Source organism: Aythya marila (assembly GCF_965140915.1).
Source record: "Aythya marila genome assembly, chromosome: 1".
Classification (NCBI taxonomy): domain Eukaryota; kingdom Metazoa; phylum Chordata; class Aves; order Anseriformes; family Anatidae; genus Aythya; species Aythya marila.
The window spans coordinates 88,657,047-88,671,237 of record NC_139042.1 but is presented as its reverse complement, the minus strand read 5'-3'; the positions used below and the strand labels follow the sequence as shown (position 1 = coordinate 88,671,237).

At 42.0% G+C, this 14,191-nt stretch overlaps 1 protein-coding gene across 3 annotated transcripts in view; it reads left to right on the top strand.

Annotated features, from left to right (window-relative positions):
* Positions 1–7,279, top strand: part of SRPX (sushi repeat containing protein X-linked) — a 42,958-nt gene extending 35,679 nt beyond the window's left edge. For 2 of the 3 annotated variants that reach the window (XM_082784658.1, XM_082784657.1), the window contains 6 exons: positions 76–202; positions 1,376–1,497; positions 2,139–2,318; positions 2,783–2,916; positions 4,208–4,329; positions 6,733–7,279. In XM_082784658.1, coding sequence (XP_082640784.1) covers positions 76–202; positions 1,376–1,497; positions 2,139–2,318; positions 2,783–2,916; positions 4,208–4,329; positions 6,733–6,913 — 866 coding nt within the window. In that variant the 3' untranslated portion in view covers positions 6,914–7,279. Of the gene's footprint in view, positions 1–75; positions 203–1,375; positions 1,498–2,138; positions 2,319–2,782; positions 2,917–4,207; positions 4,330–6,023; positions 6,496–6,732 lie in introns of those variants that run through there. The other variant, XM_082784659.1, reaches the window with a different exon arrangement.
* The last annotated feature ends 6,912 nt before the right edge of the window (positions 7,280–14,191 follow it).

The window sequence follows — 14,191 nt, the reverse complement described above, 5'->3', positions numbered from 1 at the left end:
CAGGGAGTTGTGAAGAACATAAGTAGCCAGAACAGATGCGCGGGGTGCTCATTTCTCTGGGGTTTATTTCTACAGATACAGAGCCGCCGAGAATCCAGTGCCCGAGCGTGAAGGAGAAAACCGCAGAGCCCAACAAGCTGACGGCCAGAGTCTTCTGGGACACCCCGGAGGGAAGGGACACTGCCGATGGGATTTTGACAGAGTAGGTGGAAATCTGTAATGCCTGTGTTTTCTCTCTCTTTTTTTTTTTTTTTTTTTTTTTTTTTTTATTCCTAGGATCCTTGGTTAGTAATTCAGCTCATGAGGGTGGCCAGGACTGTTTCCTCTTCACTCATTAACGACGCTTATTTATAGCGGTCGTGTATCAATGACATGTAAAGAATTGCTTTGTTTAACTGAAAGAGAAAAATCTGACAGCTGGGAGGTGAATCCCCCAGGACCTGGCATGTAGAACGGTAGCAGGTTGGTGTGGTTATTGCAGAGCTGATGGAACAGATAATGGTAGCATTTTGATTGCACCTGTGAAATTTTCCAGAGCTTCTTCGTGGGTCTCTTCTCATAGTCAAGAAGTTCTGTTACACAAAGCAATGGAAAGAGAATACTGCACTGGAGGTAGAGAAAGAGACAATTTTGACTGCCTATAAAATAAAATAGTGTCACAATATTTGTGATCATTTTTTAGCTTCTTCCTGAAGCAGTGCTGGCTGTCAGAAGTCTCTAACTGCTGTTAAAGAGTTCTTCGGTTACCTTTAAAGTAATGCTTCTCATTTAAAACTTAGGTAGCTATAAATATTTCATTTAAACTTAACACTTTCTTTAAAAATCCTGTTCATCTTTATGGTTTCGCAGTTATACTTTCCAGAAGAGCAAGGTGCATGTGCAATGGTACCGATGGTTCTGATTTGCCCTGTATCATGCAGGATTTATACCCATCTATCCATCTAGCTAGCTTATTGTAAGGGTAGCAGTACAATGTGTGTGTGTATATATATATATATATATATGCTTCTTTCAGGAGGCAAGTTAAATCTTTTAAAAGTGTCTTAGTGGACTTAACCAAAATTTCTTGGGCATTACATGATGGTTAGCTATGCTATGAATTGTCTCTTAGGAAACAAGCAGTCCTTGACTGCTCTGCTCCCTTCTTGTCAGCAGGACAGGTCCCTGTTGTTAAGAACGGGACCTGAATATTTGACTGCCCTGGTCTCTGCTTTGCAGTTTCTTCCTGTGCTTGCTCTCAGTCTTCAGTCATGTAGCACAACCAGACAAGCTCAGCATGCCCCAGACTTCACTCTTTTTAGGCTTTTACAGCTTTGGCAGGAGGACAATCCTGGTGAATTTATGAGTGTTTGTCCCATTTTATCTCCTGTTTTAGTGTTATTTTGAAAGGCCTGCCCCCAGGGTCACATTTTCCAGAAGGCGACCACAAAATCCAATATACCGTATATGACAGAGCTGAAAACAAAGGCACTTGCAAATTTCTCGTTAAAGTCAGAGGTAAGATTGATGTTTTACACTCTACCTACACTCACTGATTTGCATCTGGCTTAGGAGGCAGTTTTAGAAACATCCTCAGCTCTATATTTGTCTGCATAAATAGGTGTATATAAAGTTTATGTTGACTCTGTAACTGAGTGCACCATCCTGCTCCTGCTGGGACCCTGGGGACCCAGGCTTGTAGCACAGTGGGCACCAGACACTCTGCAAGTTGGGGAAGGGCTCTGCTGATCAGTCCTGCTGCATAACTTGGAGCCTGTGGGCTGCTGAAACAAATACCTGAAGGAGTTCTTTCAGCTGTGCCTCACATCTCTCAAGAAGGGTGGCTCTTTCACAAGGTGTTGCAATCTGGAGTCAAATCCATGGAGAAGAGATCTCTTTTTGCACCATGACCTTTTGTCACCCTAAACCACAATCACATGTACACACACATGTATCTGCATCATTTTAATTTACATATGAGTTTTTTTTGTTTGTTTGTGTTTATTTTTGTTTTTTTGTTTAGTTTTTACATCCTTTAACAATAGAGGTAGCAAAAGAAAAACATCTTCCATCCTGATGTTCCACTGGCCATGCTACCCTGGTAGCAAGGTGATTCATGCCATGTCTTTCATTTTTTTTCACCTCTTTCTTGCCTAAAGTCAGGCGCTGTGTGAAATTGAATGCCCCAGATAATGGCTACATCAAGTGTTCGGGTGATGGAAATAACTACGGGGCTACGTGCGAGTTCTCCTGCATTGGTGGCTACGAGCTGCAAGGAAGCCCAGCTAGAGTGTGCCAGTACAACCTGGGCTGGTCGGGCGTGGAGCCAACCTGTGCACGTAAGTGAGTATTTCGCCACTTCACTGGAAGGGCTACCAGAGCAATGGTTCTCACGGAAGAGAGAATTTGGGAAGGGAGCCTGGGGAGGAACAGTTACAAACTCTAATGCCCTAGAGATAAGAAACTCAGCATCTTTGTCTTCCTGCCAGTTCGCATTTACACCTGAAACATCTGCTACCTTTGGCTGTTCTGTCCTAGGAGATAACGATGGTGCCTTAAAACTGGCGGTGTGTTTCAGCCCAGACCTTTGTACAAAACTTTACATACTGGAGTTGATCCATCTTCTAAGACAGAGTACAGCTTAAGATAAAATTGTTGGCTTCTATGAGGCCAGTCTTTCACCTGTACCCTCTTTATTATTCTCTTGTTCCTGTGCTTCTGGTATCTAGCAGTTGTTTGTCCTATTAAAACTAGATCTCTTTTCAGTTCTGCTCTATAACTCTTGTTTTAAATTTAATTCTAGCCATGAATATTAATGTGAATGTGAGGACTGCAGCTGCACTTCTGGATCAGTTTTATGAGAAGCGGAGGCTGCTAATTATTTCAACTCCTACTGCAGCCAACTTCTTCTACAGGATGCAGTTGGGGATGCTGCAGGTAAAGCACAGTTCGGGGGGGTTGCAGTGGGTTGTAGCAACCAATTTTTCTCTTTAAAGACACAGGAGAACAAGCTCCACTGCTGGTATAAATCTGTAAACTTCAGATGCTGCACTGCAGCCTGAAGAGGATCTAGCTGAAGTGGTGGTGGTTCTGGATTAATCCTTTTAATGTTTGGTTTATTTTAAACATCTCCCCAGTTTCTAATTCGGCTCTGGTCTGGATTGTACTGCCTCTGACTGACCAGTTACTCAATCCCAGGCAGTTCTGGCCCTCTTCCACCCTCCTAAGATTAATTTAATATTAACTTGTGCTCTAATAAGCATTCCCTAAGTCAGTTCCTACAGGAGTTAGGAAAAAAAATCCACTCAGCACTTCAGTGCAAACCAGGCTTACAGGCGTTGTAACTACAATATGAAAATGTGAAGAAATAGATAGAAATAGAATAGAAATAAGTTGTGTACCAGCAGACTCAGCATAGAAATCACCCAGAGTGAAACACTGGGTGATACTACTGTGGTATTTTGTTCCCAAAAAATTAAAAAAAAACCTTCAGGCAATGGTCCTTATGTTATTATTTTTTTTTTGTGTTGGGTTCTTGCTAGACTAAGGGGTGTACCTCAAAAATGTATCTGTGTCCTGGGGAAGCAGCCAGTCCTGTATTCTTTCACTGTGGCAAGTGCTTGCACGTTGTTTCTTTTCCCACAAGTGGAACAACGTCCAGAAAGAATAGTCATTGTGATATGAATGTGATAATGTTTTTAACTGCTGGCTTCGGTCACAGGTGTGTTAGAAACAAAATGAAAAGCTTTTCTTTTCCCACAGTAGATTACTTGGGCAAGAAAATTCAATATATTGATTGAAATGAGGTAGTTTAAAATACTATTTTAATGGCTGTATTACTTTTCCCACTGCTTGGTCAAACAAGTTGGCATGAAAAAACAACTTTCTGCAGTTGCCTTCTGTTTCACATACTTGCTTTGATTACCAAAGGAGATTACTGGCACAAAGCTCAACGCACTGATACGCTGGCATCTCTTCATGTCATTACAACACAAGTATGCATTTCTCCAAGGTGGTCCCTGCGTGGGGGTGTTCTCAGGGTAGCTAAGAATCCATCATTTAACAGCTCCTGGAGCCGTGAGGCTGTAGTTGTTTGCAGAGAGAATGAGAGAGACCCTTCAAAGTACACTCCTTAAAATTTAAACCATCTCACTAACACGAGATTAAACCATTTATGAGCAACAACCCAATGTTCTCTCTAACATCTCTCTTCTCTTAACCCTTGCAGCCAGCACAGTGTGGTCTAGACCTCCGGCATGTTACCGTTGTTGAATTGGTTGGTGTCTTCCCCGCACAGATAGGAAGAATAGGGGTAAAGCTGCTGCCCCCATCACTTGCACTGCAACTCAGGTAAAGCAAGGTTTGACTACTGTTGTGTGTGCACTGTAGCATCTGTAATGTATTGCTTTTGATTTCCTGCATCTTATTATCTAAATAGGGATATTATATTGTAGTGTACTTAGCTCAACACTGGAAGGTAGGTAGATGTTCATGAGTAAGGTTCAGCTTTAGTTTCCTCTCTATTAACTGTGCAATAGCTGCTGAAAATTCATAGGCATTTGGGATTTATGAAATTAAGAGTATAGGCTTCAATCTGTTTCGTATTTAAAGGGGCTGACTCTGTCAAGCGCCGTGCCTTCTTTGCTCAAACCCAATGACACTGAATTTAGGTGAGCTCTCTGTGCGTCCCCTTATATCTTTATGGGTTTAAGTCACTGAAAACACCTCGTGTTTGTATTTGTGCTGGAGCTGGGCAGCTGCAATCCTGCTGGCCTGCAATCACTTTGCAAGAGCAGCCTTGGAGCAGCTGCCAGCGCAGCCCCACACAGCCCCACCGCCTCATCATGGCTACGGCCGGGCCAGAGGAGAAGCAGTGGTTGCTCTTTGAAGTCCCACATGTAGATATGATACAGGCAGCATTTCAAAGGGCAGATTATCTCAGCCTCCCCAGCCTGACTGACATTCAACAGTTTTACTGAAGTCTAAACTGTTTTGACTTAGTTTTGGACAAGCAGGGGGTTGGTTTTCACTTGAAAGGGAGACTTCAAGTGCCAGCACTGCCTAGGGTTAGGAGGACTACCAGAGCCAAAATGAAGGCCTGTTTGGCAGGGAAAGAAGTTGTTACTTAGGAAAGAAGTCCAGGAGCATTTTAGGCAGAATCTTCTTTGATATGCCTAAGAAAATGGTGTAAATTTTAATTTGGAACAATAAAAATGTGCTCTTCTCTCAGGCTGCTGACAAGCCTGAGAGTTTTTTGGATTGAAAAAAGAAATAAAAGCATTTGTTCCCTATAAAATGAAAGAGGGAACACAAAGAGCTTCTTTTTACTTTAGTAAATGTACTTTTTTTTTTTTTTTTTTTTTTTTTAAAGTTGAAGTGGTTTTCTTGTGGCTTTGTAGAAAATAACCTCTGGTAATAACCCTGCTCCCTGAGTCCTCCTGCTGCCTGCAACCCCACTCCCCACCCCCAGCCTTCAATTTCAGAAATTAGGATGGTCTAAAACCTGCCCTGCACTCAGTGGAAGTTAGCTTTCCTTTTGATTTTTTTTTTTTATTTACCTAGACTCTGTTGCTACCATGGTGTGAGGTAGTATTCTGTTTCTGGAAGGCACTTGAATCAAAATGAAACACTCCCTCCCTGAAACATCTTGAATAGAGATGCTGCCCAGAATTAGTACTCTGTAAACTAAACCAGTCACAGGTACCCTAGTTAAAACTTCAGCAACCTCGAAAGGGTTTGTATTTGGATTTGTAGAGGGTAAACATTTTCATTAAGAAACCACATTCCTCCTCTGCCTTATCTCACCACCTATCACCATAAATTAGCTCCCACATTGTTTCAGTTTGAAATCAATGGCTGAGCTCTCTCACTGTAACAAAACAACAACTAGAGAACTCGAACCCAATGGAAGGCAGAGGAAGGTCAATTTTTATGCTTCAAACCTTTCTGAAATTCAGCTCCCAAGAGACTCTCCTCTTCACAGCAGCTTTCCTGTCCTGACCCCATTCCATCACAGATGCCTGAATTTATTTTCCCTACACCAGTGATGTTGACTGCATGCATGTCTGAGGATCTTATAAATTATAACTCCTCCAAGGATGAGTTAAATGAGCATCAAGGACATACTTTTCTTACTGTTGCACCTCCAGAGGAGCTTGAATGACCCATTTCACCACTCCAAAGGAAGGACTCTGCCCTGATTAGTGGTGGCTTTTTTTTTTTTCTGCTAAATTGGAGTTGCCACCAGGTAGGTAGTTACTATTAGGAAGCAAGGAGAACTGACTCAAGTAATTTTGTTCTGCTCTTTCTCATTGTTTTTTCTTTGTTTGTTTTATACTGCCTGGCAGCAAAAAAAGAGAATAGCCTACCTGTAACTCTTGAGCTCCATCACAACGTTTTTTCTTTAGGCAGTGCATATAGTCCTGTACTTTCTTTGTCTTTTTTTTCTGTTATGAGAGCAATAGGTAGGGCATGTGCCATACTGCCAAATCAGACGTCTGAGAAGAAAACAGCGCTGAGTGCAGTTACCCTGACCCTTCCCTCCTGCAGAGGTACAGCCTTGCAGCACGGGCAGACACCTGCTCACTGCTGACTCCCTTCTTACAGCTGAGACAAAGCAGACCCCGTGTAGCCCCCTCTGACCATCCCCAGAGTCCTCTGCCTGGAGCCAGCAGCCTGGCTCTGCCATTTATTGCTGTCTGAAGTGCCTGGGCACATGATGGGCTTTCACAAAATGACTTCCTTATTTTGCAGGCTGCTGCTGAGGATCCCCCATTATAATTTCAACATCGTGGTGATGGACAAGCACGGCATGGACAAGGAACGCTATCCTTTCCCGGCAACGCCAGCCGAGCTCTTTGCACTTATTGACAATTTTCCCTTGAGAAAAGAAGAGATGAAACTGCAAGCAGAAATTGGCCAGTCGTGCCCCTAATTGAGAATTGCAGGGCTTGTATTTGCCAGTGATTTTTTTTTTTTTTTATCCACGTAATTCTCCCCTTGGTGCTACACAAAGCATGGCTTTTGTAATCACTGATGTACAGATTTTTTGTGTGTATTGTTAGGTCTGTCCAGCTGTGTAGCTACTCTGCATAGACATATGCATGATGCTTTTTTGTACTTTCAGCCATCTGTAGAGAAACGTGTACGTAGGATTACTACCCAATGGAGTTTCTTGTACAGACAGCAAAGACCCGAGGCACGTCTCTAGGAGTTTATTTTGGATTTTTCATTCAGTGTAAAATTGGGGTTTCTTTCTTACTGTTTATAAGTCTTTTTATTAATAAAATATTGTTTTGCAAAGAAATGGCTGTCTAACCCTCGGAGATAAAGTTGACTGATTTACTCAAAAGCTGAATCAAGCTGCCACCCCTCTGTAAACCATTTAAATCAGAGGCTAATGTTTCTGTCTGTAGCGTACAGTGACCCAGAGGTGTCTTTCAGACCCACTATAATACAGTCAATCACAGACACCAAGCATAAGCCAAAGGCAACATGAGTACTTATTCTAAGCAGAGGCGAAGAAAATAGGTGGTGGCAGGAGTATGGAAATATTTCCAGAAGGAATTCAGTAACAGAAGGGTGAGCAACACAAAAAATGGGTGGTAAGTTACTAGAGGCTATGTACTGCAATACTTGATAGAAGATCTGCTCCTACCTGGTGTGTGTCTGCTTCTGGCGTTACGTGTCCAGTGACTTGGAGTAATAGATTTATTTCCCTTCTCATCTTGGAGACAGATCAGGCTCTTGATTTGATGGCAGGGGAACACCCCCTCCAGGGAAGCTTTATCAAGGATTTGTCATTTCCAGATCTGTGAAAACAGTTTTTTGCAACGCATCATTTACAATCTAACAACAACAACAAAAAAAGTTCACTGCTTGGCAAAAAGTGTTAAGAGGCAATCAAAAAAGGAAATAGTTCTCTAGTGTTTTATTATAACCCACAATCTTGACAAGCCATTGCAAAGAATATACATCGTGCATGAAGAATACAAACCCAAAAGGAATTAAAATTTTGAGTTAAAGCTTTGGACACTTGCTTACAGGATCAGGTGCGTAATTTCCCATCACTGAACAGCACTTCAGTGGCTGTGCTGTTCATACTGTTCAGAGCAAAGCCTTTTTTTTTCTTTTCAGCCAAATGCTTGTTTGTCTTCAACTACTCGATTTTATGCTCCTGTGTCAGCAGGGGAACAGTTTATCAGCATTAAAGCAATCCTTACCAAAGGATACAACCTTTCACATTTTCTGAAATTAGGATATTTTTTTAAAAATGTTGCTCTTGCAAATGAATTAATGAGGGAGTGAATGTGCACATAGGGAATTCAGTCCTGATACTAGCTAAGAAAAGCTAATTTGCAGACAAGTGCAAGGGCATCGAGGCAGAGGGATCTTCTGAGCAGAATGGTCTGCCTGCAAGATCATTAGGAGACTTACTGAGCACTTGAGAGTAGTCATGAAAGCACGATGCAGCCAAGGCAGTGACTGCCTGCAGAGCTGATGCCAAAGGCAAAGAAAATCCAGATACACCCTGGCCTCTGCAGGTGGTGCTGCCACATCTGTGAGCATGACCAACTGGAGGACAAGGAGGCCTTCCTTTGAATGAACTTTCCCGGCATTTCCAAGACACAAGGACAGCTTTGGCAGGCATGCACTCATAACGAGAGTGGGCAGGTGGTTTTCCCCAGCTCTCCTCAGTCAAAAAGCACATCCGCTGATCCCCGATGATTTTATGAATAAATACGTAACTCTGGAGGTCTGATGGGTCTGATTTTTCTGTTGTATTCCTGCAGTTCCAATCCGCTGCTGCTCCGTTTTGATTTGGGTGCAGAATCAATGCATCCAGTCACCTTTAATGACTGGCTGAACAGGAGTGGGGCTTTACAATCACTACAACCAGGAAAGTGATTGCAATCACCAGGCTGTTTGAGCAAATTGAATTAAGTGGATGGAAGTGCATAAGTGTTCTGCTTACTGGTTATAGTTCTACACAGAACATCTGTTGAAATCTTGTGATTAACAAAAGCTGTTCTTGATTGCAAATATAAGCTTTTTGGCATTTTCTGTTGTACATTTTTGTGGGGAGGAATGGAACAGTGAAAAACATCATGTGTCATCTCTGTTTTGGAGTCAAATCATCCTGCAAGTACGGTATGCAGGAACGTGGCAGATTTGCCTTTCAGGAAAGGACTGTTTGAACAAGAGACTTGGTATTATTGGCATTAGCCCAGCTTTTGTGTACCTAAATAAATGCCAAATATTCAAATATATTCAAGTAGTTCATCCTGTAGACTTCTGGTCCCAAAAAAATAATGTTGTGTAAACAAGGTGCAGTACCTACACTAAAAAAAATAAAATAAAAGGCACTAAAATGTTTAACAGAAAATTTATCTCCCTCAAAATCACACAGGCTTGAGTCTTTGTTGTACTTCCAACGTGGCTCTTCTTGCCACAGCTGTTAATCCTACCACTGCTGACAAAACACAAATCCTGTTTAAAGCACAAATTGGGTTGGGAGGATTAAAGTCTGTTTCCAAGAAGCCAGACCTGCAGCGATTCTTATCCTTTCCTCTCCCACTCCAGGCTATCCACTGCACAAGTGACAGATCTCAGCGTGCAGATAGCACCACGGGCCCGAGGTTTTTGCATCAATCTGGAGATAACGTTTCGGTTGTGAACGTGTTCCCAACAACCAAAGGAGCTGGATCATTTTAGAACTGAGCAGAAGTACTGTTTCTATCACATAACATCTTTTCCAACAAACCCATTGCGATACATTGTAGGAGGCAGCAATTTCTCGTTACCCCAAACAGTTCTCCAATGGCCTGATTTTCCCCCAGTCCTACCCAAGGATCCACCTGTTTGATGAGAACAATCCCTGCCATCGCACACCACACAACCACTCTACATCTACAGAGGCAGCGACTAACGTCAAAGTTGCATGTGCCTGATTCTTGAAGCTCAACCCTTCCCCTCCGGGACAGAAAGTCTCACATTGTAATGAAAGCACCAACGACCCTCGCAGCCCCGAAGTGCAGCTTTGTGCTAAATGACTGCAGTGTGTCGTTTCGTTACAGCTCAGTACTTGCATAAAAGCATGAGTCAGACGGCATAGCATAATTAATGAAAACACAGAGGCCAAAAAGTAACCTGAAGTGCATTTAAATACTCCTACAATCACAATCCGCTTTTTAAATTAAGGCAGTGAAATAATGGAGCTCGGGTTATGCAATATTGGTGCTCAAGCACTTCCAGCCACTCACCTTGTTCCCGGCCTCCCCTGGCAGTGGCTGCGAGGCTGCACGTCCACAGCAAGGACGGTGCTTGGATTTTTCAGGTCGGCAGGAGCTTGAACTAGGGACTGGGGAGGAGGTCTGGAGATGGAGGAAAGGAACTGAAAGCACGGGGTTAAGGCACAGGTAAAATAATTCTCTAGCAAGGTGGAAAAGAGTGTGTTTCCAATATTCTTAGCTAGAAAATAAAGCTTATGAAACAAAAATAAAAATAAACATAAAAATGATGTAAGCTGTAGAAGTGAAGACAAAAACAGCAGAGGGAAAGACTATCAATGGAGTCCCATCTCTTCAGAAATGCCAGGTCTCTGCTGTTATTATAATACAAATGGAGCAATTGTGCTTACCTTATTAAGATAATATGGGATATTCCTGAAAGACATGCTTATAGTTGACTGCAATGAATTTTAGAAGAGACGTGACACTGCAACGTTTCATTATTTTAATTTTAAAAGATAGAACAATAATCTTGACAACAGCTGCAAATGTATTACCAGCCATCTTTGTCCACAAAACTGAACATACAGTGCACAGTACAAAAATGTTCTGGGCAGGAAACATTCTGTTTTGTCTAGATTTGGGCAGAACTTAACATGCTGCAATGCCATTTACTGCTACTTCTGTTCAAGTCCAGCAGAATAACTAAACAAACAGCTAGCAACAGATTTTAAGCAGAACAAAGGCTGCACGAGGGATGCATGATATTCTCTATTTGCTGCAACAAATGACTACATTTGGCTTTAAGCAAACCCTGACGATTAGAGCTACCCTCAAAAATACACACCCAACTCTCAGGAGCAGTAGTACACAGACATAGGCATGTTATTGCCACAAAGCAGAACTGTCGAAATAGGTAATCTAAACAAGGGGCCAATATATAGCAGGGGCGAGTTTCAAAATCAACCTAAAGAACACCTAAAAGCAAGTTGAGATTCACTTTCCAGTGTCAATATACACGGTATAATTAACACTGAATTATTACCACTTACCAAATGGCATTTGCAAACATGAAATCACTTGGTGGGAAATTCAGGGGACACAGTGGTAAGGTTCTGCTAGCAGGCTTCTCAGTGTCTCAGGCTGAGCTAAGGTAAAAGACATCTCTGCAAATAAAAGGCTGCATCTTATTTTGGAATTATTTGCATGTATGTTTGTACAATTAATTGCAAGTTCTCTAGGATTCTCAAGTGGTCACATTTCCACGTGTAAAAATAAATAAATTAAAATCATCTTTAAAAAATGTATCCAAAAAAGTGTTTATAAAGTACACATGGAGGTGACTGTTTCTGTCCATCAAAAATCAACATCATGTGTTAGGGAAGGATAATACCAGTTTTTACCTCATACAGATGAAAGTAAGCGGAGCTATCACTTAACTACTGGGTACTGGTGATCCATGTTTGGGTGGGACATGGAGTCGTAGTTTGACATACTGACAGAATCTGTGGAGAATTTCTTGTTGAGGGTTGCTGAACTGAAGAGAGGGATGGAAGGAAAAGGTCCTGCAAAGATTAAGGTACAACCCTTAATGTCTAATGTGAACCTGCAGACTAGGCAATTGTGGAGACAGGACTCAGCTCTTTTTTTAAGGTGTAAGAGATCCAAGGAGCCTTCATCGACTCAAGCAAACCACAAGCTTTACATGTCTGAAGTTGGCCAATGTGCATACCTCTTGTGAAGCCAAAATAATGCCAGTCTTTATGCAACCCTCCTGTTACCTCACCTTATCAATTGGAACCAGTGGATGCTCAATGGCTGCTCTGCTGTTGTAGTTTAGTTCATATTTGCAGAATACAGCCTTGGACACTTGAACCTGACAGGGCTTAACAAGGAAAATAAATTAATTAAAAAATATATATATACCAAAAAACAATACTTAAAAATGCCCAGAGCAGAGCTACAAAGCTGGTGAAGGGCTTGGAACCCAAGTCCTGTGAGGAGCGGCTGAGGGCACTGGGGTTGTTTAGCCTGGAGAAGAGGAGGCTCAGGGAGACCTTATTGCTCTCGACATCTACCTGAAGGGAAGGTGTGGGGAGCTGTGGGGGAGTCTCTTCTCACAGGTAACTAGTGATAAGACTAGAGGGAAGGGCCTCAAGTTGTACCACACAAGGTTTAGGTTGGAAATGAGACATTTCTTCTCAAAAAGAGCAGTCAGGCATGGGGATGGGTTGTCCAGGGAGGTGGTGGCATCACCGTTCCTGGAGGGTGTTCAAGGAAAGGCTGGACATGGTGCTTAGGGACATGATTTAGTGGGTGACATTGGTGGTAGGGGGATGGTTGGACCAGACCACCTTGGAGGGCTTTTCCAACCCTAACGATTCTATTATCATGGTCACCATCCCACTGCCTTTTCTCATAAACCATCTGCTAAGCATCCAGCTGGGAAAGAAAAATCAAAACGCGGTGTCTAAAAGGCATTTAAAGAAGGCAATGGCACTTTGATTAGCACAAGAAGATGGCAATAGCCTCACTGCCTTTGCAGCTTTCCTCCCACCCTCATTCAAATGTAATACGACGGAGGTAGAGGAGACAAGGAGGCCATTTTAACCTATTTTAGCATCTAAAATGTAAGCAAGAACATTTAGAAGCCTCAAGTCCCTGATAAGCTGAATTGAGAAACTTCCAGAAAACAGGTCTAGATACTCAAGTTAGGTAACAGGGCTTGGACTGTTAGATAACAGGGCTCAGCATTGGCTCTTCCTGATGGATACTGGCAATAACTACACTGTCAAGAGATTTACTTAACACTTTACAGCCAAAGTTGTACTTTTGTTTTTCTTTAATGGGTCAAACCCTCAGAATCTGATCACAAGGAGGGAGAAGACAGCAATGAAAGCCCTGTAGTTCCATTGCTAGTAACATGCATCATGTTTCACATTTTTAAAAACAGTGTTGAGAAAATTTCTTCTCCACTGAAGCATCTTAAGTTATTCAAGTCTGTGTGGAGAAATAGTTTAGAAGCATCAGCTCTTCTGTGTCTAATTACTTAGGACAGGAGTTTATGAATCGGTGTTAGAATTGTGGCTATTTTCTCCTAAAAGTTGGCCGTAAACCAGCCATGCATCCTCAATATCACAAACATACATACATAAGGAAGGTTTTAGTCTGACTCCTGGCTTTCCATCTTTTTGTGCAGCCTAGTAATACATGGTACACGATGACACACAATTACAGGCAATTTGTTCAAATATCTGGGAAACAAGAAATCACATCTGCAGTTAATCATCTCATGCTTTTTCCAAACCATAAATCATTTTTGCAAAGGAAGAGAACAAGGATATAAGAGAGATAATTAAATGTGACATTTTCCACAAATCAAACGCTTCCCGTCGATAACATCACAGAATAGCAAAACCTTCCAAACTGCTCTGGTGTTTACACCAATGATCGTCATCTCTCTGAGGCTCATTTGAGGCAGAGCATGATATGCATTGCATGTTAACATAATGTAGAATTGTCACTGCCAACCTAAGAGGTAATTTCACTGTACATACTCCAAATCCTATCAACGCAAACAGCACTGCCTTGGCTGAAATAAATATCCACTTGAAAATGTTCCCCTCATATGCTGAACTGCAGGTGATGCCTAGAATCTATTCATAGCCTGGTCTATGCTTTGAGATGCAGGCCGAAATAGAAATTTTGGCTCTTCCAAAAGCCCATGAATGAGCCATGTGACGCCTTCCAGGTGAGTACATTCATTGTAAACTCTAACACAGGACCTAAAAATGGGAGTAAATTGGGCAGAAGCTAAAGGTAAAGCATGGACTACTTCCTTTTAAGCAAGACTAGATTTAACTACAATGCTAATGCTTAGAAGGTTAGAAAATACCCATCAAAAATTAGATAAATGCTTATGCACCATTTTAAGTAAGAGGTTTAGTTCAGTTCCAAACTATTTTAAGGTTTTCAATCTGGTG